General features: G+C 42.7%; 2 protein-coding genes across 9 annotated transcripts; one reads left to right on the top strand and one right to left on the bottom strand.

Annotated features, from left to right (window-relative positions):
* The first annotated feature begins 858 nt into the window (after positions 1–858).
* Positions 859–7224, top strand: ndor1 (NADPH dependent diflavin oxidoreductase 1). Of its 6 annotated transcripts, none has more exons than XM_040000140.1 (15): positions 859–991; positions 2023–2159; positions 2347–2424; positions 3008–3105; positions 3201–3299; positions 3377–3478; positions 3558–3761; positions 3939–4066; positions 4277–4488; positions 4619–4726; positions 4812–4926; positions 5258–5404; positions 5499–5617; positions 5749–5843; positions 6027–6171. In XM_040000140.1, exons 2-15 carry the CDS (start codon positions 2025–2027, stop codon positions 6169–6171), a joined length of 1785 nt encoding a protein of 594 aa, XP_039856074.1. In that variant the 5' UTR covers positions 859–991; positions 2023–2024. The 6 variants fall into 6 exon arrangements, with proteins under 6 accessions (XP_039856074.1, XP_039856073.1, XP_039856077.1 ...); XM_040000139.1 differs by having other exon boundaries at positions 863–991; positions 2020–2159; XM_040000143.1 differs by having other exon boundaries at positions 863–991; positions 2020–2159; positions 5749–5896; positions 6027–6141.
* Positions 7225–7905: 681 nt separating this feature from the next.
* Positions 7906–12033, bottom strand: ntmt1 (N-terminal Xaa-Pro-Lys N-methyltransferase 1). Of its 3 annotated transcripts, none has more exons than XM_040000145.1 (4): positions 11895–12033; positions 10269–10428; positions 9613–9865; positions 7906–8842 (listed from the first exon to the last, which is right to left on the bottom strand). In XM_040000145.1, the coding sequence occupies exons 2-4, from the start codon at positions 10425–10427 to the stop codon at positions 8586–8588; spliced, it is 669 nt and encodes a 222-aa protein (XP_039856079.1). In that variant the 5' UTR covers position 10428; positions 11895–12033; the 3' UTR covers positions 7906–8585. The 3 variants fall into 3 exon arrangements, with proteins under 3 accessions (XP_039856079.1, XP_039856080.1, XP_039856081.1); XM_040000146.1 differs by having other exon boundaries at positions 11846–12029; XM_040000147.1 differs by lacking the exon at positions 11895–12033 and adding an exon at positions 11732–11825.
* Between the last annotated feature and the right edge of the window lie 12808 nt (positions 12034–24841).

Genomic DNA, 24841 nt, shown 5'->3' with positions numbered 1-24841 from the left:
CAGAGATGTTACCTGGATCTAAGCCCAGCCTTGAAATATTCTGGATTTTCACTCAGTGACAGCACCTTTTCTAAACTTATTCACTATACTATACATTGAAATGATTATAATATGTTGGACATAGTGTACTAGGCTCTTCCACAGAGTGACACTGAAATTAAAAATCTAAAGTTCTCACAGTTTGTTCAGTGTGAATCTTGTTTCCTGTAACTCGGCACAAAATCTGCTTCTCGGACTTTGAAAGAATATTTTATTTCTTCAGTGGTTTAGTGACCATCAGATCAATCACAAAAGTGCTCTTATTCCATAGATGACAGTCCCTGTGACAGCATATGAAGTGCTTTAAACCAGTCCATTTATCATAATACCAGAGACTGTATCAAATGATTAATAATCTATAAAATTTGAAAAAAGAAAAAGAAAGTCTGACTTTTTCCAGAACATTCATCTGTTGTGGTTCAAGGTGAAGGAGTGAGGAGGTTTGCAGGAAATTTACTTGACCACGAGGTGGAGACAAACACAGAGCAGTCACTGTTTGATATTTGACATAAGACAACATTAAGCACTGTATGCTAATATAATTTTTAAATGAGACGTAATGAAGCTACATAGTGGATGAATCAGGAAATTAAATTAAAAAAATATGGTTTTTTTTTTAAGATGTTTTAGGCTCAAATTTAAGACAAATCAATAAAAATAAGTCACTGTGTAGCTGTTATTAATTAATACTTAAACGAAAATTATGTCTTCATCAAGTATAATGTTAAAAAAAAATGAAATAATAAAGAATAAACAGCAGAAGTTGCTTGTGAAAGAATTTTTACGTAAACTTTGTTATTTCTGATTTTCCTCCGGGGCTCTGAACGCAGCGTCGGCCTGTGAGCTAATCACAGCGTGCCTGCCGTAAAGTGTGGCGTTGAGGGTCATCATGACCAGTTTATTTTGTTCATTTGTATAAGTTTCTAGGTAATTGTCGACGAAGACAGCGACGGTGAGTGGATTTGTTTGTTTGCTTGTGGTCATAAATGTGAATTATAGACGAAAAAAATAAAGAAGTAAAATAGCGGATCAGATTTTTATCAGTCGGTTAGCTAGTATTCTAGCACGTTAGCATGCAGCTCAGTTATGTAGTCCTGAGTGAAGGTGAACACCTGTTAATTTAACTGTTATATTTTATTCATTTCATTATATCTACTGTAAAAAGTAACCGAGATACCTGCTGGTCACGGAAAATGGTTTGTTGTGACCCAAATAAAGAAATGCGGAACATATATTTCTGAGTGAAAAATTAAAGTATTGCTAATCAATGTGTTCAGAGCCAACGTTTCCTGTTTGACGAGTCAGCATGTATTTATCACACAGACATGTGTACATGTGCGAAGACAGTCTCATGCTTATAAGGATGAAAGTCAGATGATTAGAATTAAAGTCACGTTATGGTTTGTATTGTTTAATTGATTGTTTTTACTGAAAACTAACAGCAGAGTTCTGCTTTACGTTTATTGGTTTCGAGTCTTCTCTTTATGGGCACTGTTTTCGTCTAGTATCTATTATAGAATAGATAAAACTTTATTCTGCGCCAGAGTCGAGCATCATCTTTGTTTCACCAAAACATTCATTCAGAACTTCATCTGTTTACATGTACACAGCAGGCAGCTGAACAAATGCAGCTTCCTGTCCAATAAACTCTGGGTTATTAACCATGACAGTGAAACTCTATCACTGTCACATCTGGGAACTTCGCCACTGCCTGGGTCACCCAAGGAAAACTGAACCTGAGTCTCCATCTGGGGCCAGTTAAGAGGAAAATAAGTGGCTGTGTCACATGAGCCAGGAGCGAGTTTACCAGGGTCTTAGCCTGAATAGGACACGTGTGGCTCATTCAGGCTAACTCCTGTGGTGGGACTACATGCTGAGTGGATCAGAGAGAATCAAACTCTTTGCTCCATGTTTAATTTAGTCCCTGAGGCTTTTTTGTATCCATAACATGATGAGTTTCTGTTCTCGTGTTTCTGTCAGCAGTCATGTCGAATCCTGCCCTGCTCGTTCTGTACGGGAGTCAGACCGGGACAGCTCAGGACACGGCACAGAGGCTTGCCCGGCAGGCACAGAGACGGCGGCTGCGGGTCCGAGTGATGCCACTGGACGACTACAATGTGGTGAGTGAGACCTTATTCAAAAATAAGGGGGGGTGTTAAAGTTTTCAGAGCTGTGACTTGATAAATGTGGAATAACTGTGGGGTCACAGTCGGTGTTTCACATGTTTATACCCAACTTTAGTCCCAGAGCTGCTCCTGAGTACTCCTCCTCGACCTCACAGCGTGCCTTTTTCCTCCCATCAAACAGGCCAACCTGATCGCCGAGTCTCTGGTTGTCTTTGTTTGCTCCACTACTGGTCAGGGAGACCCTCCTGACAACATGAAGGTAAGAAAAATGAAAACTGGAAGAGTGAAATGTGACCTTCCAAAAAGGAAATATTATTTTTAAGCACAATTACCTTTTTACTTCAAGTCTTTCCAGTTTGAAATTAACCAAGAGTTTTCCTTTTCAAAGTTTAGAGTGTTTCCCCTCTTCGTCCTGCTAAATGTAGGGATCTTTGAGGTCTGTCCATAAGGTTTTTGAGTCCGTCAGTCATGGTCAAAGCTTCAGAATGAATCAGATTCGAATCCTCAGATTAAAATCAGATCAGATTCACGCGAAACACATGAAACACATTCTCGGCTGAGAGAGACATTAAAGCTTTTTTAAAACTGTTGTACACTATCAGTAGCGTCAGTATCGTCGGACATAACAGGTGGATTTCTCCTGGACTTATCAATATGAAGGTAAAGTGTTGTATGGCTTCATTAAATGTAGTGAAGTTATATTAAACAAAGAAGCTAATTCTGAGGGTCAGTGAGAACCTCTGTGGTTTTTCTGAAGAATGATAAAAGATTTCATGCACAGCCAATTATATTTTGAAAACCTTTACCTGTGTCTGAGACGTCCATGTGTTCTTTGTTTTAAGAATTTCTGGCGGTTCCTCTTTAAGAAGTCTTTACCTGTCGGCTCTCTGAGTCAGCTGGACTGCGCCATCCTGGGCCTGGGAGACTCCTCGTATCCAAAGTCAGTCCAGGATTTATGCTCGCTGTTCTCACCATTAGCCTACAGTGACTCGTCTGGTTTTTTGTTAAAGCCTGTGCATGTTGTGTGCACCGCAGGTTCAACTTTGTGGCCAAGAAGCTCCATAAGCGCCTCCTGCAGCTTGGTGCCTGCGTGCTGCTGCCCGTGGGGCTGGCTGATGACCAGCATGACCTCGGGTAAGAGACAAGTGTAAACATGAACATGGCGGAGGGTTTGTTGTTCGTGTGCTGAGCTGACGGTGTGTTTGACGCAGAGCGGACGCTGTGATTGACCCCTGGTTTGCTTCGTTTTGGGGGAAAGTGTCGACTCTTTACCCGACTCTGTCCGGCATGATGCCGCTGAGGGAAGACGAGCCGTGAGTATCTGCTCCACGTGTCCCTCTCTCAGAAAGCGTACGTTTAATTTATAGGTTTGTTCTGTCTTTTTTGCGACAGACTTCCTCCAACCTACACGTTCCACTTCCTGGATGACATGCAAGAGAAGGAGGAGGTCCAGCTGAGGATTCCCATGGATCAAACTGTCCCCTCCCAGTCTCACCCATTTCCTGCCAGAATGGTGTTCAACAGGAGGGTGACGGAGCCGTTGCACTTCCAGGACGTCAGGCACATTGAGTTAGACGTCACTGGGTCCAACATTGAGTACGTAACCTTGATCCCCTGAAGATTACTTTTCAGACCTGCATGTTTTTTTTTGTCCTGAAACGCCTTGTTTGGAGCAGAATCTGCTCTGAATATGACCCTGAGTTTCAGTATTTAAGTAAAAGCAGTAAGCCTCGTTGGTCTGCCGCCATCTCCAGCTGTGTTGCTGTCCTCCAGGTTTGCTGCCGGTGACGTGGTGATGATGCGCCCATGTAATGCCCCTGAGGATGTGCAGCAGTTCTGCCAGCTGCTGAAATTGGACCCAGAGACCCGGTTCACTCTCAGCCCCACAGACAACACTGCAGGTCGGTCCCTGTTTCTTAAATATCCCTTCCTATCAATGCACTTCCTTTCCTTTGAATAAATCTGACCTCTGAATGTTTTAATGACTCTTAGTCAGATCTATAATCTGTATATAAAAGATCGAGGTAGCTACAGTGACCTCACTGTGTTCATTTAAAAGCAGCTTGGAAATAATTTTAAGACAATCACTGATCAGTCTGAGTCTCTTTCAGTCCCAGCCAGGCTTCCTCAGCCCTGCACGGTGCGCCACCTGGTGGAGAGTTACCTGGATATCGCCGCTGTGCCTCGCCGCTCCTTCTTCGAGCTGCTGTCCACCTTCGCCACCAATGAGCTGGAGCGGGAGAAGTTGGCCGAGTTCAGCTCAGCGGCGGGCCAGGATGAGCTGCATAACTACTGCAACCGACCCCGACGCACCACGCTGGAGGTAACGGTCGAAGAAGTGGAGCTTAGAAGCAATTTTGCAATTATTACACCCAAACAGGATTCAGACCTGTGTAATAAATAAATCTGTCTTCATCTGCGTTTTACCTCCGATCTGCTCCTTGTTGCTGCAGGTCCTGGCAGATTTCCCTCACACCACAGCAGAACTCAAAGTGGACTATCTCCCGGACCTTTTCCCTGAGATCCAGCCTCGCTCCTTCTCCATCGCCTCCTCTCTGCGGGTAGATCATCCTTCTTTATTAGATTTAAAAAGTATTTATATTTTAGCGTTATAGCCGTCACAGTAAAGATGTGGTCTGCCTGCAGGCTCACCCAAACAGGATTCAGGTCCTGGTTGCTGTTGTTTGCTACAAAACCAAACTGTATAAACCTCGAAAAGGCCTCTGCTCCTCCTGGTTAGCCTCTCTGGATCCTGCACAAGGTACTCCACCTTATCTGTAGCATATGCTCACCGTAACTGTTAGCAGCCACCTACATACACTGATGATTAGATTAGGGCTGATTAACCAAATTCCAACAGTGAACTGGCATCAAATGACGACTCTTTTTAAAATTCATTTTGGATACAAAGCTCTAATTTTGAACAAACCTCATGCAATTTAAGGGCCTGTAACCCTGAAACTACTTGTGGTATAGGATAGGCTTCATTAAATAAAGTTCAGCTGAAATCCTGAAGAACTTTAAATAATTAGATCGGATTAATAAATCATTCTAATTAAAGAATTAAAATGTTTTCCTAATCTGTGTCCCAGGCGATGTGTATGTGCCTTTGTGGGTGAAGAAGGGAAGTCTGAAGTTCCCCTCAGACAAGGAGACCCCGGTGATCATGGTGGGACCTGGAACGGGAGTGGCCCCCTTCAGATCGGTGTTACAGGAGAGGACCGCTGAGGGGAAAACTGGTGAGATATCTGATTGATTACATTTCCCAATCGCTCCACAGTCTCTCAGAGCTCACGTGACGACACGCCTCTTCATCCTCTCCCTGCACGGCAGCTAACGTCCTCTTCTTCGGCTGCCGCTCCAAGTCCAAAGACTTCTACTTCAGGACAGAGTGGGAGGAGATGATGGAGGCTGGATTCCTCACCCTCTTCACGGCCTTCTCTCGAGACCAGGTCAGAAACACGCTCCTGTTAACCCTGTAAATAATCACCAATATGAACAACAGCAAATGGGAGATGATCAAACTTCCAGTGTCCAGGAGTTCGGTAGGTTTTGACCTTCAAGCATTATTGTGTTTGTTCAGGAGGCAAAGGTGTATGTGCAGCACCGTGTGAGGGACAATGGTGAGCTCCTGTGGGACCTGATCGCCAATAAAAACGCCTGTTTTTACATCGCTGGGTGAGTCTGAGGCCTCGAAGCTGCCGCTGATAACCTCCTCCACTGAAACTCAGGTTGTAGAGTTTAAATACAATTCTGGGACAAAACAAAAACCCTGGTCTTTATTGTCTAAGGATCAAATCTGGAAGCTAGTTTTGATTCTTCTTTAACTAAACTTCAGGTCTTCTTTGTGTTTCCGTGCAGCAACGCTAAACAGATGCCAGCCAGCGTGTGCGACGCCCTCAAAGAGGCGTTCCAGCAGGCGGGAGGTGTGTCCGCTGAGGAAGCAGAGCAGATGCTGGCGACCATGGAGAAGACGGGTCGGTTTCAGAGCGAGACCTGGTCGTGATCGCCCGGCCCCAACAACCTTTTGACTACACTGGGATCCGTCCAGCTGTCAGAATCAACTTATTCCAACAAATGAAAGAATAACCAAAAGTCTCTGTTTGACGCTCTCTTCATAGAACGAGATCATTTCACCCCACAGAAAGTTCACACTTTGGCTCTATTTGTGGGTTTGAATGCTTTTAGGGTTGGGCTTTAGCTTCATCTGCATATTTTCTACACACTACTTTAAAAACCTGAACAGGCTGCTTTGCTTTGAGCTTCTAAGTCGACTGTTATTGTGACGCAGCCGCAGAGATGTGCTGCGGTAGATCATTGGACCAGTTTCCTTAATTCTTTCTACTGCGTTGGCCTGCTGTGGAAACCCAAACCAAATCTGGTGCTTCCTACACTTTCATTCATGAGAAGTCTCTGGAGGTCATGATGAAAAACCTCACTGATCCCCCAACATATGAATCATTTTAAAGTCAAGCAGTAGAAGATCTAAACCCTGATCCGTGAACGACATACCCAATAGTTTTTAGCTTTTTCTGTGGAAGAGTACTGTAGTCACCACACAGTCTCTGGTGTGCAGCATCACTGAATATTACCCAATAACAGGGACAGAGAGGATTGCATCTCACAACTGGAATCAAGTTACAGAAACAGTTTAAGGAACAAGTTGCTCTTCTCCTCCTTCCTGCCTCCATTTCTGATCGTCTGTGACATCAGGAGAATCTCAGCAGGTGGTGATCACAATATTTCATCACATCAGTTTGCCTGATTGCATCTAACCTGTATGAAATCATTTGGCGTGAACTTTTAGTCAGATAAACCCTTTGAGAACTGTATGCACTGCAGATAAAGGGCATGTTCATTCCTCCTGAACAGGAGTTATAATGGTAATCTGTGAAGTATTTATTGCCTTTCTTGAGCTTTATTAAGTGTGTTGACCAGAAAGTAAAACCAAGTAAACAGTGTTGCCTTAAAGTACGTCAGTGAGGTCCTAAACTCTTAAATGAAGCTATAAGCATTCAGTAAAATACGTCACAATAAACTGTCTGGATCTGAAAACTCCTCCAGAGTGTTTTTGTTTCTGGTTTCTTCCTGAAAATTAATAATTCATACAAGATACATCCACCATCAGGCTGCATCTGAAATTAGCCGACTATGAACACTCCAGTGACTGAGCTACTGATCATTACAGGAATGAGCCAATCAAATCATGCAAACGCCACAGCACTGCTGCTGACCACTCAGTGTTATGAAAACAGCAGACGTTGATCATTGTGAGTAATCAGCCAAAGCAACGAGCGGCTAGCTCAGCCTAAATTTTAAAGCTCCGGGGTTATTCGCTGTTACTATGCCGACATGCCAAGCAAAGACAAGTCTACGATGTAGCCCCCACAGCTGGCTGACGGTGGGTTTGACATCTGTAACAAGAAACAATGGAACTGAACAGGCCAATCACAGTCATCATCAGCCGTGAAAAGACGACATGCAGTTGTTTATAAGGAGGCGCACGGCAGATTAAGGTGAAGGCTTTCATTAGGGTTTGTGACTGGATCTAATGTATAAATCCCACATTAAGAGAATTCTTGTTCATGTAGTGCTTGAACACCTGATGTGGGCATTGCATCGGTTCATTTTGATGTGAAACTGCACAGCCAATTGTAACACAGCTCCACAGGTTTCTAAAAGTAAATAAAGATGCTTGGTTGTGTGCTGTGAACAGAGAGCAAAGAAACACGACACTGACTCCATTTCCTTATTTTTATCTTCCAGCTTCCCTGAGGTAAATGACTCTCAGCACTGACTCCGCCCCTTCATACAATCCCACTACACTACAACTCCCAGCATCCCATGCTGTGTCACCGTCCACCAGATGCATGTGGTGCTCTTTTCTCCCGTGCATCATTAGGCAGGCTTTCAGAAATTGTAGTACAAACCTGGTAACCCGGATACAACCACTCAGTTAGCTAACCGTTCACACGTATAAAAACACCTTAAGGAGAACGTCCAGCCTCACAGATCAAAAATCGACTGCTGCAATAAATACATCATTTTTATTGATCGTTAATCTGCAGTTTGGTGTATTTTTCCTATAAAATGTCCAAAAGTAACAAAAATCTCTGTCACATTTTCCTTAAAGTGAGCTTTTTAAAAATACTAGGCGATATAAAAGCAGCAAATCCTCACAGAGAAACAGTCTGTTAGATAACTGTTCAGGAGACAGGGACGCAGCTGCATCTGGCGGACGTCCTGAGAAAGTCCAACACAGGAAGTGGCGTTTGTGGATGATGCAGAAACATTTTATAGCAGGAGTGATCATTACCCCACGCTGCAGTGACCCCAGAATAGACAAATCCCACAGTTAGAGAGCGACCCATGATAGGAAACAGACTATTAAAAAGCCCCACCCCCTTCGCCGCTTGTCCTCTATCTGATGGCCAGCGTGTGGACCTGGTAGAGCTCCTTCGGGAAGTTCTTTTGTTGCTCTTGATGGACAATGCGGAGGCCAGCTTTGCTAACCAGGCTGCACACTATGTTCAGATCGCGGCACACGCTGCTGTCCTCCTCATCAGGGATCACGCCCTCGTATGACACGTTGTCCTTGATGACAATGAGACCGTTGGGCCGCAGTGCCTTCTGACAGCGGCGCAGGAAGTCTATTAGGTGGTCGTCTGTCAGGTGACCTAAGGGTGGGAAGAACAAAAAAATGAATTAGAATGAGGAAAGTTTAGGTCCCACTCCGGGTCAGGGATGAGTGCCTGCCCCAAGTGGAGGAGTTTAAGTATCTCGGGGTCTTGTTCACGAGTGACAGGAGAAGGGAGCCGGAGAACGCCAGACGGATCGATGCCAGACCATCGACCAACGCCAGACCAGCGATGCGCACGCTGTACTGGTCTGTTGTGGTGAAGAGAGAGCTGAGTGTAAAAGCGAAGCTCTCAATTTACTGGTTGATCTACGCCCCTACTCTGACCTATGGTCACGAGCTGTGTTAGTGACCAAAAGAACGAGATCACGAATACAAGCGGCGGAAATGAGCTTCCTCTGAAGGGTGGCTGGACTCTCCCTTAGAGACAGGGTGAGAAGTTCGGCCATTCGGGAGGGGCTCAGAGTAGAGCCGCTGCTGCTCCTCCACATCGAAAAGAGCCAGCTGAGGTGGTTCGGGCATCTGACCAGGATGCCTCCTGGGCGAGGTTTTCCAGGCATGTCCCGCCGGGAGGAGGCCCCGGGGCAGACCCAGGACACGCTGGAAAGATTATATCTCTGGCCTGGGAATACCTTGGTGTTCCCCCGGACAAGCTGGAGGAGGTGGCTGGGGAGAGGGAGGACTGGACTTCTCTGCTTGGGCTGCTGCCCCCGCGACCCGGCCCCGGATAAGCGGAAGAAAATGGATGGATGGAAGTTTAGGTCATCTAATCGCGCACCATTTTTCATTTGCTTTCCGACTCAGACTCACCAATGACCCACTGGATCCAGATGACGTCATAGCGCCCGCTCTCCGGCACAAAGTCCTGCAGGCCGCAGCAGAAATAGTTGCCCACCCTCTTGCTGTCGTCTCCCAGGTATGTCTTGGCTTTGTCCAGGAACTCCTGTGTCACGTCCACCAGGTCAACAGTCTTGAACAGCGGCAGCAGCAGGCGCTTTGTGATCCTACCGATGCCTGCGCCGCAGTCCAGAGCGCAGCCTGAGCCAGTCTTCCCCTCGCCATCCTGCAGAGGAAAGAGAAAAAAAGATGACTAGGGTTTACACAAAGACCCAAGTAAAGCACAATTCAACGGCATCACAAACAAGGAAACAGCAGCACTCGCTCCCTTTGAAGGTCATACAGCTGTTATCACCCATTTTATCCACAGATTACAAAATAATAAGTTTTTCCTACATATAATCCAAAGTATAATGATAATAATTCACTGGAGAACCCTACAAGGGTCAGATCAGCATGTCGGATTAGTGGCTGCTTGGCACGTGAAAGGTCTTATTCTCCGGTTTTTCATTTCATTATTAATTTTATATTTTAACAACCAATGTCTGAAAACAATGTTTGAAAACCATGAATTCCCTGTACACAGAGTGCTAAGTCAAACATTCTACAATATTTTTAGAGGTTCTTACGCCGAGGAATTTCTGCAGGAAGGCCTTGGACCCGTTAATGTCGATGCTGGAGATGCTGCCATAGCCTCCCAGCATGCCGTCCACTGTGGGTGGGATATCCTTCCAGTAGTCCTGAGCGTTGGAGTAGAAACTCGCCTCGTCCTCGACTATGTCCCCCATCCTGAAAGGAAAATGCACAAAAATGTGAAAATCAATCAATGGCTGAATCATGAAAAAAAAAAAAAAAGCTTCAGTCAACATCAAAAGAGATTCAAGGATTTTTGAAGGAAGTTAAATTTATTAATATTTAAAAATATCACTGACCACTCTTATTTTGAAAGTTCAGTTGCTGCTAACCAGCTGCTTCTTCCATACAGAGTATATCCGCTTGTTTACACTGAAAGACTGAATTATTAGGGGCGTGGTGCTCCATGGACAGGACTTCTGGACCACATCTGTGCTGTTGGTGTCTTTTTAGTGTTTATAATTCAATCATCTGACCAATGATGTGGCCGCTGTGCGGTTAATTGTATAACAGGCCATCCAAGAAGTCTGAGCTCCAGTTTTGGTGGGTGAAATAGTTGGATTTTTGTTTGGAGGTGTCTGCACTTTTGTGGCTCTAAAAAGATCCAGAAAGATTTCTGCTGTGGCGTCCATGAGGTCACGCAACTGTTTCGAGCTTCAGCTCATGGTCAGACTGACTCACATTCCTGTGGGAAACATTTAAATACCTGCCTAAAGGAGCCTGAGAGTTGTGCTGCTTTTATTGTTATGATGACAGCAAAATGCTTTTTATTGTCTCCATTCCGGACAGAAGACCGAGCCACACTAAAAATAAATAAAGACACCTGCGCAGAAATAAACAGGCTAGTTCCTGTTTCTGAGCAACAAACCTCACTCTCTGGCACCGGACAGTGGGACATGAGGTCTATCACCTGTTCATCATGAAAGGGGAACACACACACACACACACACACACACACAGGCCAAATGTGGCATCATGTGGCTGCAGTTCAGCTGTCAGCGCCTGTCTTGTGAGCAGGACAGAGTGGATGGTTTAAATGTGCAGAGTTTTTGTGTGTTTCACACAGGAACAGCCTGACTACAGAAAGAAGCAGCTACATGAAACCATAAAACTGCTATTTATTATTATTATCATTATTAATAATACTTCACACTGGGGCTGTGGACGTAATCACTGCCAGGCTTTAGGACAGTTTTCTGTTATATTTTTCCTTCTTGTATCTGATTTACAGTTACAGAACGAAATACTCGCTTTTTACAGCCAATATTTTCCCCAAATCTGAGTAACTGTGTTATAAGTGGAAGTAAATGACTGTTTATGATTTCTGCTTTAACCGAGCAGTTAATAAAGTTTACAAAGTCCTCTTAAAGTGACAGCTGCACCTATATCTGCCTCCCACACCTGCTCACTACAACAAATAACTGCCTGTTTCTGTCGTTTTTAATCAGAAACTTCCCACCTGTCGCTCTCTGTCACTTTTTACGTACTCTCCCTCTCCTTCGTCTGACGTTCTGCACGTGCTAACTTGCACCTAGCCGCCGTCGTTACGCTGTTTCCGCTGTTAAATACCCGCCTCTGCCGGTTATCAGCCCGATAGATTCACTCTCCGTGATCACACCGACCTGGTCTGGAGTCAGCGCCTGGTTCCACTCCCTCCTCGGCCCCTGTTAAACCCACTCCCGGTGTCTGCTGTGCTTCACTTTTCTATTTGGGACCGTCACACACGGTACGTTACTTCCTCTTTTGGTTTCCTGGGAGAAGAAGCGGCCACAGCGCCCCCTGCTGCCCATCGTAGACCCACTTCTTTCACCTGTGCTTTTGGACCAGGTCATTTCAGACCCAGGATGAAACATAAAAAACACAGCTCAGGATCATCTCTGCTTCTTGTCAGGGTTACTTATTATGACTTTCTATAAGAACTGTGGCAGGACAAGGGGAAAAAAAGCCGAGTATAAAACAAAAAGGTCCACACCCATCTGCCTCACCTTAAAAATCCCTGTTCACTTTTCAGTGGTTCCAGTCATCTCTGGATGTTAAAAATTAAATAATAAAGCTACTACTACTACTACTCATTATTATTATTATTATTATTATTATTATTATTATTACCATTATTATCTTGCATTTGCCTGAAGTCTGTATTCCAGACGTTCTTCACATCAACTACACTTTCCACTTCCTCCTTGGAATCCAAAGGTGTTCCCAGGCCAGACGAGATATGGAATTTATCCAGGGGGTTCTGGGTCTGCTTTAGGTGGCGTCCTAACCAGATATGTGAACAACCTCATCTTCTTTCAACACGCATGAGCAGCAGCTCTACTCCGCTGTAGTAGTAGTAGCAATAGATGTAGTAGTAGTAGTAGTAATAGTAGTATTACTGTATTAAGGTTGAAGAAATTTTTCTAGAGGGTGTCTCAGCTCAGCCTTAGAGATGGGGTGAGGCATTAATAAGGTGGTCATTAAAGCCTCCTCCACACTGAACAAAACCAGCTGAGGTGGTTCAGGCTTCTTCCTGGACACCTCCTAGATGAGTGGTCTGCAAACACCTTATTTTCTCTCTGGAACAGCTGGAAGAGGTGGGGATGGATGGATGGATAAATCCTCATTTTTCTTTTTTCGTTGTTTCATTTTTGTAACATAAAAACAGCACCACTGTCCTTCTAATTCTAAAGCTTAGGTGGAATTTTAACAGCAAAGGAATAAATCTCACAGTAAGCCGATGGAGTTAGAGTAAGAGTCCTATCATTGAAAGTGAGCTCTCTTTTTACAGACTGACCCGTGTACAAAAGGCATATATACACTTTCAAAGCATACAAACACAACACATCACATAATAGATGTGACAAATGAAAGTGCAGAAATATAAATATAACCTTCCTTTAAATCAAAGACTGTAGTTCACATTTGTTGTTTGGGCAGCAGGTTACTTAAATCCCATTTCCCGAGTTCAGTTTGTATACGAAGTACAGCTCATGCTAGAAAGTGAACAGACAGTTTCAGTAATATAGTGTTTAAATTTCTTCAGAGCAGAGCTTGCTGGGCAATCTTTGCAGCAGAGCCAACGATCATTACAACAGTCCTTCACTACATGCACAGGACCATGCTTAACTATTTCACTTCTTCATACAAGATGTGTGAGAAAAGACATCAGAAACAATAATCCACCCCAGCTGCTTACATTACAAAGAGGTGCAGTTTCATGGTGGAGCTGCAGTGTTTTCATTGAACCACAGGAGGGCAGTACAGTATAGAGCTAAATGGGAAAAAAGGAAAAGGTGGGGAGAACTTCACTGTGATGATTTGGAAAGTTCAGTCTGCAGAGCCAGTCTCCATCTGCATCCAGTCCTCAGCGCTTACACTGCGCAGATACACCAGCCACATTCCTGCACATGTGCACTCATTAAAAATATAACTGATTATTTCTGTTTTATACCTCCAGAGAAAGGCTTCCTCTCTGAAATATTTAAAACCGTCGTGAAAATAATCCCGTGTTTCAGTCACATCCACTCCGCTGCCGCTTTCAAGCGACACACAGTCAGTTCCTGCGGTCACCAGTGAGAGGAGCTCCAGTGCAAAAGAAAACGAGAGAGAGAGAGAGTTCATTTTTGTCATCGTTTGAGGATTCAGTGCTGAAGAGCTGTTCAATCCTGCACTGAACACACAGCAAACCTCAGTAAACCTGCAGGGACAGCACATATCAAACAATCATGAGAAAACTGGGATGATCTGTGAGGATATGACACATGTTTGTATGTACAACATACTGTTTGCTCAGGAAACACGTACTCTGCACACAAACAGCAGTTACTGATACTCTTACATGAAAAAGACAAAGAGAGGATTCATCACTGCTTTTTCTGAAAAGCAGTCCATTCCACTCTGAAGTTTACGTTTTTCCTTCTCTGCGTCGTTCACAGCTGACAATTTCCACTCATTGTTTTCCCTTTAGGAGCTTTAAAGTGGCCAAAAATCACCCTATTTCTCACTGCCTGATGGGTCCATCATATCCATATCAAGACTGAACCAAGAGGAATTGAACAAAGTCTGGATGCATGTCATAAATTTGAAAGAGACCCAGCAGTCAGACTTGGCCGAGCTGCCAGTTATGAGTTAAATTGCTTCTTTTTTCAGTGTGAAGCCGTGTGCTCATGTTCTAAATCACCATCACTGATGTTACCCCACCGGTTTTGGACTCGTTTTGAAGCCTCAGCATCAATGTTTTGGTCAACACCATGTTGGTTTTCTTGGAGTCAGAAGTGACCAAATGAGGATGAGAGGGTGGAGTGATGAAGCTGCGTGCACAGACTGTATTAGTGCACCACACAGACAGAGATACCTGCCAAACAGTGCTAAGTAAGTAAGTAACAGGCTAATAAAAGTATATTTAGACCACTTGAAATCAATCATTCCACTGCATGTGAAATCATCTACAAGTGATGTAGCATGGTTACCAATTTATTTATTTATTTAAGACTGGCTGCTCCAGTAAAATCAGCACCTTGAGCAACAATAAATAGGAGACTGTGCCAGAAAAAAGAGATGTTTGACGATGAGTGCTCGGGCAAAGACCAGGCCTTTGAGAAAGAGGAACGGTAAAATGGCCTGTATTTATATAGCGCTTTACTAGTCCCTACGGACCACTTTACACATCCAGTCATCCACCCATTCACACACTGGTGATGGCAGCTACATTGTAGCCACAGCCACCCTGGGGCGCACTGACAGAGGCGAGGCTGCCGGACACTGGCACCACCGGGCCCTCTGACCAGCAGGCAACAGCTGAAGTGTCTTGCCCAAGGACACAACGACCGAGACTGTCCAAGCCGGGGCTCGAACCGCCAACCTTCCGATTACAAGGCGAACTCCCAACTCTTGAGCCACGATCGCCCACAGAGAAGGTCAAACTAAGCCTGTAAATGTTCAGATTACTGAGGTCACCTGTAGTTTGCGTGGAGGGCGCCAACTTGTCACTTGCCGTTTACTCTTTTCAAGGGACTAAAAAAGAAGTAAAAGCTGCTCCTTACCACTGCAACCAACACGTTTCAAAAGGTGCCACTTTTATTTTGAAAGCAAACTGTCTTTGCTTCTGGTTTTCATTGTACTTTTTGATGTTTTACACAGTTTCACTGGCGACCATGGCATCCTGCTGGCGGTTATGGAATACACTGTTTTCCAAAGCGACCCTACTAGTCACCGCTGGTTATGAGAGGGTCACTGAGCCATGACTGACGCCTTAAACGGGTCAGCTAAAAAAAACAAACAAACAAAAACACCCATTTTTTTTATTAGGCTACGCACATGTTTATTTCTGCTGTAAAGTTGGACATTATGCCATGGAAGTCTTAGGGGATTGACTCATGTTTGGAGCGGGCCTCAAATGGACATTAAAAGAACTGACCTCATTTTTCAGCCCTGGAGGTCAAAACCGGGCCACTAAACCACTGAGGGGGGATTTGATTGGAAGAAAACCCTAAAACATCGTGTAACTGAAAGAATTCTCCAATGAAGAAAGGTCAATAATTACAACAAGCCAAATCCAGGATGGTTTGGTATCATGTAAAACGCCTACGACACTGAACTTATAAATAACCTTGGCATGAGTATGATAATGTGGGCTATATATCTATCTTTCATCGTCAAGTCAGGGAAATGTCATGTTGGATGTTGGAATGTGAAATGTTAAAGACCCACCAGAGATAAGTGCAGCTGATCTGCAAAGACATCTTCAGGGCAGCAGGGCCGCCGCTGAAGAGACCGAGGTCGTGGCCTCTGTATTGTTTTGGTGAATTTGAGGGTTTTAATGACCCGAGGACGAGCAGGGTTTTAAAGATCTTATGTTATCGTTGAGAATGAATTCAAAGTCGGTTGTATGTGTTGCTGCTTATTACATTATGACTCAAGGGCTGCAGTTATAGTGGGCTGAATGAATATGAAAACGTGAGCTTACATTGGGTCTGATTTCATTCAAATAAATAAAACACTACAAGTCACGTTTACTTGCACCAGCGTATTTACCTGAAGTGGGGTGGATGTTTATAGGGACAAAGTGATGGATTAGCTTCCCAGTTAAACATGACTTCAGGTGCACAATGGCCAAAAAAGCAAAAACAAATGTGAAGAAAGCAAGAGCCTAACAGCTGAGAGGCAACAACGCGGCTGTGGCTGCTGCAGAGTTGCACCGGTGCATTTTCTTATAAATATTTCAGGAAGGAAAACTCGCCTCTTCAAACTCCTCCATCCTGCACTCACTGCTGTGGTTTGGACTGCAGCGAAAGAGAAAAGAAATGACCAAAGCTTGGTGGTTCCATTGCATTGTTGAGGCTGTTCAACCCTGTAAATTACTCTGGATGATAAACTGTAAAATGAGCTTTTGAAACACTCATCAGAGCAAGATTTTCCTCAAATATGAAAGGCTGAGGTGAGGTAAATTCATTCAGCTGCCAACTGTCTTAAGAACATATTCATAAGAATACCTATAAAACACTCAATGATGGCTCCCTGAGAGGTTGATAAGAGGTTTAAATAAACCTTTGACTCAAACACAATAAGGCTAGGAAACTGTCAAGATGAGCATATTTCTTAGTCAGTAAACTTCCACCAGGTATCTGCTGACCCACGTCGGGTTAGGGTAAGGGTAGGCGGTTTGATTATGTTTTAACAGCTGATTGAATAACAAATGGCACCTGTTACATCTTGGCCAGTTCTTCCGTCATAGGTGTTTCCATGTAGGTACACAAATTGGAAGAAAACACAATAAAAAGAGGAGGATTTTAATCAATACTGTACTCATAAAACTAAACTTACATCACTGATAACATCCATCCATCCATCCATCCATCCATCCATAACTTATCCAGGGCAGCTAAGAGATGCAATCTGGTGTCTACCCAGTAGCCTCCTCCCAGTTGGAAATGCCCAGTACAACTCACTGAGGAGGTGCCCAGGAGGCCTCTTAATCAGATGCCCGAATCACGTCAGCTGGCTCCTTTGATGTGGAGCAGCAGCAGCTCTACCCTGAGTCCCTCCTGAATGACTGAACTTCTCACCCTATCTCAAAGGGAGAGACAAGCCACCCTTTGGAGAAAGCTCCTTGTATCCATGCACTCATTGCTTTGGTCGCCACACAGAGCTTGTGACCAAAGGTGAAAGTAATGAAATTATATTTGAAATTCATTTTATACAGCCTGCATAAATCAGACAGTGGGAAAAACATGGGGCAACGTGCCTGAGATGAACTTTCTAATTCATCCTTGGGAGGTTGTAATTTCTCTTGGTCCAGCAGACCAACACCAGTAGTAGCCATCACCAGCTACAGTCCAAAACAGATGAGTTAGAGTATTATTTTGGACTGGCCAGAATAAGAGCTGGGATACTGTCCTCTAGTAAAATGATTGTTGTGTTGTCTCAAATAGGTGAAAATAATACAAATAAGTCTCAAAATATACCCATGAGACCCAAGAAAATTCCACATGTGGGAAACTGCAAATATACAAGAATGTGTTCATAAGTAATAAATATCTGCTGTGCTTTTAATCATTCAGTGAGGTAGTCTGGATTTAAAGTTTGAGTTAGCTAAACAAGTAAAAGAATATGAGTTCATGTGCGTATTTTTGGTAATTTCTTTGGCTCGTTGCTGTTTGTGTCCATAAAAAAAGCTGGATGTTAACCTAATAGAAATCCCCTAATTCAGTGACCTGGAGGATGTTAAGATGTTAAAAGTAACTCTCTGAGCCTGTGTTACTCAGTCCACGCCACTCACATTGGACCTAAAGACAGATGGAGGTGTGGTCCACCCATGAGGCTGCAGATGGAGAGACGGACAGAAGGAAAAGACAAAGAGACAAACAGAGATGCACCAAGAGGCAGACAGAGATACACAGCTATTCAAACTTTGCTGTTCCATTCCAGCCTTATTGGAAAAGCCTCTACAGTGAGCTCAGCACTGAAATTAGATATTGATCCTGTGCCTCCTCCCCCTCCTCCTTTGGCTACTGCACACATTCCCTTCGCTTTCATTTAGTCCTTCTGACTCTTGAGATTCATTCAACTGGGAATCTTCTCATTTATGCATCCTTGATTCCACCCCTTGCATCCTCACACTTAGGACATAAGAGGAGGGACGTGAGAAGAGAATAACTGATGCACCTTCAGATTATTGAGATTAGTCAGTTATATGTGCTGTGAAAAGCTATTTCTTTATTAATTTGGAAGATATAGAAGAATATTATTGACCTTATTAGTAAGTCATTTTATACTTAGGTGTATATTTAATTAAGACTCAGTGGGAAAAGACAAAATTAATGAAAATAAAAGAGCATTTGCAAAAGATGCAATATCATTCATCCAGCTAAGGTTAGGTTTAGAAAAATATGACCTAGCAGACATGCTTGTCTGTCTGACACATGAAGTGTAACTCTTCTAGAAAAACATTTAAAAAACAAACAAACATTAAAAATCACTATTTAGTGTAATCTTGTTTCTCAAAAGGCTTTTTGGCACACAGTTTAAGATTCAATCCTGCATTCTTCCTACTGGCCAGCAGGAGGACTACTTCTAAGCTCTGGAGCTTAAAGAAAGGAGCCAGCGCTGGAATGCTAAAAACTGCAGTTCCTCTAATGTCCACTTGAGGCTGGCTCCCACAGGTGGATGGTGACACAGGCGGCTGTAGCTGACCTCCAAACCATGTTTGTGCTGCTGGTGCTTTATGGATGAAGCATGCTAACCAAGCTTGCTAACCTCTTATAAGCACATAATAAACCTGACAGACGTGAGTGTGCCTGATTTTTGTATCAAGTCTTGTAAAAGTCTCAAACTGAGCACTGCAAACACAGACTACAAACATGGAACATTTAGCTATTCAGCTTAAAGCACAGACTTCTCTGCACAGCCTCTATTTTCTAACACACAGATGATTTAATTCCCCTTAAAATGTGATCATGAACGCAGCACAGGAACATATGGACATAAAATGTTCGAGGCTGGTTTTTCTCCCTTCAGCTCTGCAGTTCTTCCTTCCTTTGCCATCGTGTACATATGAAACGCTGAAGCACACAGCAAATGTTCAGCAGGCGTGCGTCATTGTGGTGACTCATGGACGCTTGAGCACAGTGTGTGCGTTTGTGTATCGCTCACAGCTACACAAAACCCAAAGTTCCTGGAAGCAAGAGGCAGTCTGAGAGTAGACATGTTCTCTATATCAACAAATTAATCTCTACAACAAACCTTTTGTGTGAACTTCAGCAGTCGAGCCTCTCACTGTTGAATGGGAGTGTTGTTGTCAGCTCAGCTGGGATTCCTACTATGTTACCTCTTTATTAAAACCATATTTAAGGTCTAAAAATGAGCCATGATCTGTTAATTAAAAGAGCTGAGCTTTGAAGCCTGAACTGAGTATTTCATTTATATTATATTTAACTTTTATGGCAACTGGGGGTCCAACTAAATCGCCAGAAACTTTGACTTTGAAATTTAGGCTGTAGTACAGTTGATAATTAAGCCTATTTAGCAAAATAACTGGTCAACTCGAGTCTCTGAACTGGACGTCTGGACTGTGTTTGTGCTGTTGGTGCCATTTGGAAAATTTTTTAATGCAGTTATCTGAGAAACAATACAGCTTGCTGTGCAGTTAATTGTACTAACAGACCGTCCATCTGCGCTTTGGTTTCAGTGGGATTTTATTTGGATGTTATGGTCGTGTTTGTGAGTTTCTGTTTGGTTTGTTATCTCTGATGTTTCTTATTAGAAATGTTATTCTGTTTTGACTGTTCATGTTTTGGTATTAATCATTTTTATTTTGTCTCCTCTTGCTTAAATCACCATTTGTGTGTTGGCTTTTTCCATGTTTACTTGTTTACTGTTTAATTTTGACAATCATTTTGTCTCTTATTTCTTCCTCAGGTTTACTTCCCCGCTTCATTGTCCTTGATTAGTTTCAGCTGTGTTTTGTTTTCCAGGTGTTTCCTCTCTCTCTGATTAGCGCTCATTGTGTCTGAGAGTATTTACATTATTATAGTATTTTTTATTTTATTTTCCTCTGTTCTTTGTGTGAGTATCTATTTATCTGCCCTTCAGTGCGTTTTGAATATGTTTTGGATTTTGGATCAGGCAGTGTGTTTGTTCCCCAGTATTTTGTTCTTTGGTAATGGACTTCTGCTTTCCACCTGGTAAGTAGTTTATTCACATCTGTCTTTGAGTCCTTATCACTTAATTATTACTCATCCCACTCATTCAAATATAACCACTGCTGGATTAACACCAAAACAGTATAGGCCGATATGCTAACATTAAGGCTTCACAGTCAGACGTCACAGTCACTTTTACTATACATTCAATGGTAGTCCCACTGTGTACTGTGGTCTGAGAATTGTCCTTCTCAGACCACAGTACACAGTGCAAAGGCGAGGGAATGCACTTATGTTATTGTCTGCTCATGCTGTGCACATTATGCTCATTCAGAACAAAACAACCACACCAAGACCCCTTGGAGGAAGTAGTCTGGATCCAATTCCAAAAGAACTCCAGAGCAGTTTGTTGATGGTGAGAATGTGATGCGACTTCAGTGCAACTTGAAGTTTAAGCTAAACACCTTCACTTAGTCACGTATGCTTTGCATTTTGAGATGCAGCAGACGTGAAGAATACAGATTTGCCTGAAATGCAAATATTAGGAGTAAACTCAAGATGTTATCTACTAGTCCAGAACACAGCACTTTCTTCCTGTATTTACTTCGGTTGCTCCCACCCCAGACTCTTCTGGCCAATGAGAAGACTGAACGTTCTCACGTTTGCTCAGTATTTTTCTCTGCATGAAAGGAAACCAAACCAGAACAAAATCTACAAGTTTTCACAAATGAACAAATGAACTCCAAGTGTGATAGTGTTCATAGAGCAAAACAAAAACAGAAACCACCATCTACTTGGATTCCTTTAGCACTGTTCTGAACCAATGCACTTTGAGAGGGTCCTTTTATGTATATTACATGTATATTGCAGCCGTTCACTCACTCATCTCACTGAGGACCACTTATCATCTTACTGAGCTAAGAATCTCCCCTCACAAATATGAAACATTTCACGTTGTAATGGTCCAGCATGTCCAGCATGAGACCATTTGGTGACTAACTTAGTTATTGTTATTTAACAAATTTATTAAAAGAAACAATTTTCACAAAGAAATTGGATGAGGAAGGACTTTATCAGGCACTGACAGGTATTTGAATCTCCACATATAGATATTTGTAGGTAGGTGTATACAGATAGACGTGTCTGTATATACATATATATACATGCATGTGTAAAAGTATCCACATAAATATTATTATATTACATAATATTTATTTATTAAAACTATTAAATTACTAATAAATGAAAGATTATGTGTTGTAGGTAAGTGAGTATGGGTATACATGTATATATGTGTGTATATATCTATATAATAATAATAGATTGCATTTATATAGCTTTTTTCGAGACCCTCAAAGTGCTTTACAATTCCACTATTCATCCACTCTCACATTCACACACTGGTGGAGGCAGCTACAGTTGTAGCCATAGGTGCCCTGGGGCAGACTGACAGAAGCAAGGCTGCCATATCAGGCCATCGGCCCCTCTGGCCAACACCAGTAGGTGAAGTGTCTTGCCCAAGGACACAACGACCGAGACTGTCCGAGCTGGGGCTCAAACCAGCAACTTTCCGGTTACAAGACGAACTGCCAACTCTTTAGCCACGATCGCCCCCTATATATTACATTTGTGAATGCAAAGGCGAGGGAATGAGATGAATATAGACAGAAAGGAGACAGATGTTTAGATTTTTCCTACTCTCTCTCTAAAGGACAAAATGTAATTTCTTTTTTAAAATATACAACTGATTAATATATTGGCTATTTTTGTTTTGCATTTGCAAACTATGAGTTACACTTTTTTTGAAATGTTCAAAATAAACATCTATCCGTCACTTCCGCTTATCGTTTTCAGGGTCGTGAGGGGTGCTGGAGCCTATCCCAGCTGTCATAGGGCAAGAGGCGGGGTACACCCTGGACAGGTCGCCAGTCTGTCGCAGGGCTAACACACAGAGACAGACAACAATTCGCACTCACATTCACTCCCGCATTCACACCTATGGGCAATTTAGATTTTTCAATTAACCTATCCCCTCAAAATAAACAGTAATCTGATTTCTTCATTTATAACAGACGGTCTGACGAGACCTTTATTCCATGTGGAAATAACATCAACATCCTCTTGTCTGTGTCTGTTTTTTCTTTGATTTTTACCCAGTAAATAAGGTTGAAGCAGAAACCTCGTCTCCAAGGTCAAAACTGGTTGTGGTATGATGGGGTTCATGGTGAACAAGAAAATCATGGTGACGTTCAAGAACTACACTCGATGGTAAACCTACATTGAGGAAATACTGCCAGCAGATGGTTATTCAGCATCCACACGTTTGCTGGGTACTTTTACTCATTGTTTACGTCTAGATCCTAAAACGTACTTTGTTAGATTTAGAAAACAGTAACCCTGCACCTTAAAAATTACAAGCTGGGAGTGACTGACTCACGTCATCTTTACTATGTCCTGGCACAGGACAGCATGCAACGTGCCACTGGTTTGACAAGACAGTTTGAGTTCCCAGAAATGAGAACATGGTTTATTCAGTGGAGGAAAATCAGACTGAACGCTCCTCTCGCTTTTAACAATGTGATGTGGGAGGTCTCTCTATAAATGTCACAAGTTCCAAGAGTTTCACTGGGAGGGACAAATGGACTAACAGAAGTTCAGATTTTTCTGCACCACTGCTCCTCTGTAGCTCAAAGTAGTCAATAAAAACAATAAAGTTTTAAAATGTTCAAAAATCTTAGAACATTTGCACAAACCGTGTCTTGAGGATGGTTAGGAGCGTGACAGAAGTGAGGATTTGGCTTACTTTTATGAAACTAAAGGAGCTGCCGACTTGACAGCCACCACCACAGACAAGCTCCATTGTCGTGCCAGCAGCTCCTGCTGTGACAAGTCTGCGAGGGCGACATCAGATCTGCAACCCCTCGACAAGCCTGCCATTCAAACACAGCTGTAAGTAGATGAAAACACAATCAATGAGAATACTAAAGAAACTCTTTCAAAATAAAACAGGAAAGACTAAACTTAACTCAGTAAACCTTCAACTAATACCCAAACACAATGGATTGAGATCAGTACAAAAAACTTGAAAGTCACATTTTATTCATCTTGGTTAGAAGGGTGGATGACTATGTGAAATGTTTATTGTGAACACAGATTGTATATAAAAAGACAGGTAACACCAGTATGAAAGTACCCTAAAACTGCATTCTTTTAACAGATAACAGTTTGTCTGGTATATCTCAGCATGGTGTGTACTTAAAAACTTTGAAGAAACTGGACAAGTGGACAATAAAGAAGTGTCAGGTCTAAACAACTATCTACAGCAGATGAACATGATCTGAAAGTCATGTCCATAAGAAACAGGAAAAAAATCCAGGAAAGACCTGACACAGGACTCGAGATCATTTAGTCCCTTAGCTGATCCATATGATGTTCACTGAAGCCACATCAGAGATGGTCTCAGTGGAAGGACAGCTGTCAAGAAGCCATTTTCATGGAAGGGCAACATCTTGCATTTTAGAATGATGAAACTGATGGCAATGATCCCAAACACACTGTCAGTGCAGAAAAAGCATATCTGGATAGAAAAGCACAGAGTGGAACACTGCCAGTCATGGATTGGCCTCCCCAGAGCCCCGACCTCAACATTACAGATGCAGTGTGGGATCATCCTGATTAAGAATGGAACAGACGCAGAAACATTCAAAGAAGAGCTTTGGGGTGTTATTAGTGGATTCCCCCCCCCCCGATTTTCAGATACTATTCATCTTCTGTAGATAGCACTTGCAGGTCTGCCTTCTTCTTTTGTCTTCCAATTGTCCAGTTTCCTCAATTATTCTTAAGGACACACTGCACACCATGCTGAAATATGCCAGGTTTTCAGCTAAGAGCTCTTTGGGAATCACCTTGTTGATGCAGAAAAGCTATTTTATGGCTGTCAAACTGTGTTGTCTTTGGCATTTTTCATGGATCCAATTAAAGAAATGAAACCACATTATGTGTTTTTGCTACACACTGGAACAAAGCACATAAAGATAAAAATTTTAATTGGTTCCATGCCACGTTTCCTGTTATATGTAGACACAACAGTGGTTCATCTCTTGAATTAGGTGCCTTTTTAATGCTTGAATGATTAATAAGTCAGGTTATGACTTAAAATCGTCAGGTACAAAGACTGGACTGAAAATGTGTGAAAAAGCAGCCAATATCTAAAGAAAAACTCTGAAATACTTTCATAAATAAAGACCACTTAAAAAAAATATACAAGAACGTCTTTCTCCTTTTGAAGCAAACTATATGGAAATCAGCCCTGGCTCAAGATTTTTGCACAGCATGCAAACAAAACAAAAAACATATAAGGATGTTTTAAAATGCACATAAAAGAAATCTATTAACTGCAACTTAGCTGAAAGTCGCTTGTAAACAGTACACAGTATAGTGCAGGGAGA

The sequence above is a fragment of the Simochromis diagramma genome, unplaced genomic scaffold, assembly GCF_900408965.1.
Source record: "Simochromis diagramma unplaced genomic scaffold, fSimDia1.1 OVJJ01000596.1, whole genome shotgun sequence".
NCBI lineage: Eukaryota > Metazoa > Chordata > Actinopteri > Cichliformes > Cichlidae > Simochromis > Simochromis diagramma.
Note: the sequence above shows the minus strand (reverse complement) of the source record. Positions and strands in the feature narration are given on the sequence as shown.

Excerpts from the sequence above, each read along its gene's own strand:
- ntmt1 (XM_040000145.1), bottom strand. The coding sequence starts at position 10,427 with ATGGGGGACATAGTCGAGGACGAGGCGAGTTTCTACTCCAACGCTCAG. Across the intron at positions 9,866-10,268 it reads TCCTGCAGAAATTCCTCGGC|GATGGCGAGGGGAAGACTGG; the intron begins GTAAGAACCTCT and ends TTTCCTCTGCAG. Across the intron at positions 8,843-9,612 it reads CTGGATCCAGTGGGTCATTG|GTCACCTGACAGACGACCAC; the intron begins GTGAGTCTGAGT and ends TCCCACCCTTAG.
- ndor1 (XM_040000142.1), top strand. The coding sequence starts at position 2,025 with ATGTCGAATCCTGCCCTGCTCGTTCTGTACGGGAGTCAGACCGGGACA. Across the intron at positions 4,067-4,276 it reads CCCCACAGACAACACTGCAG|TCCCAGCCAGGCTTCCTCAG; the intron begins GTCGGTCCCTGT and ends AGTCTCTTTCAG. Across the intron at positions 5,405-5,498 it reads GACCGCTGAGGGGAAAACTG|CTAACGTCCTCTTCTTCGGC; the intron begins GTGAGATATCTG and ends CCTGCACGGCAG.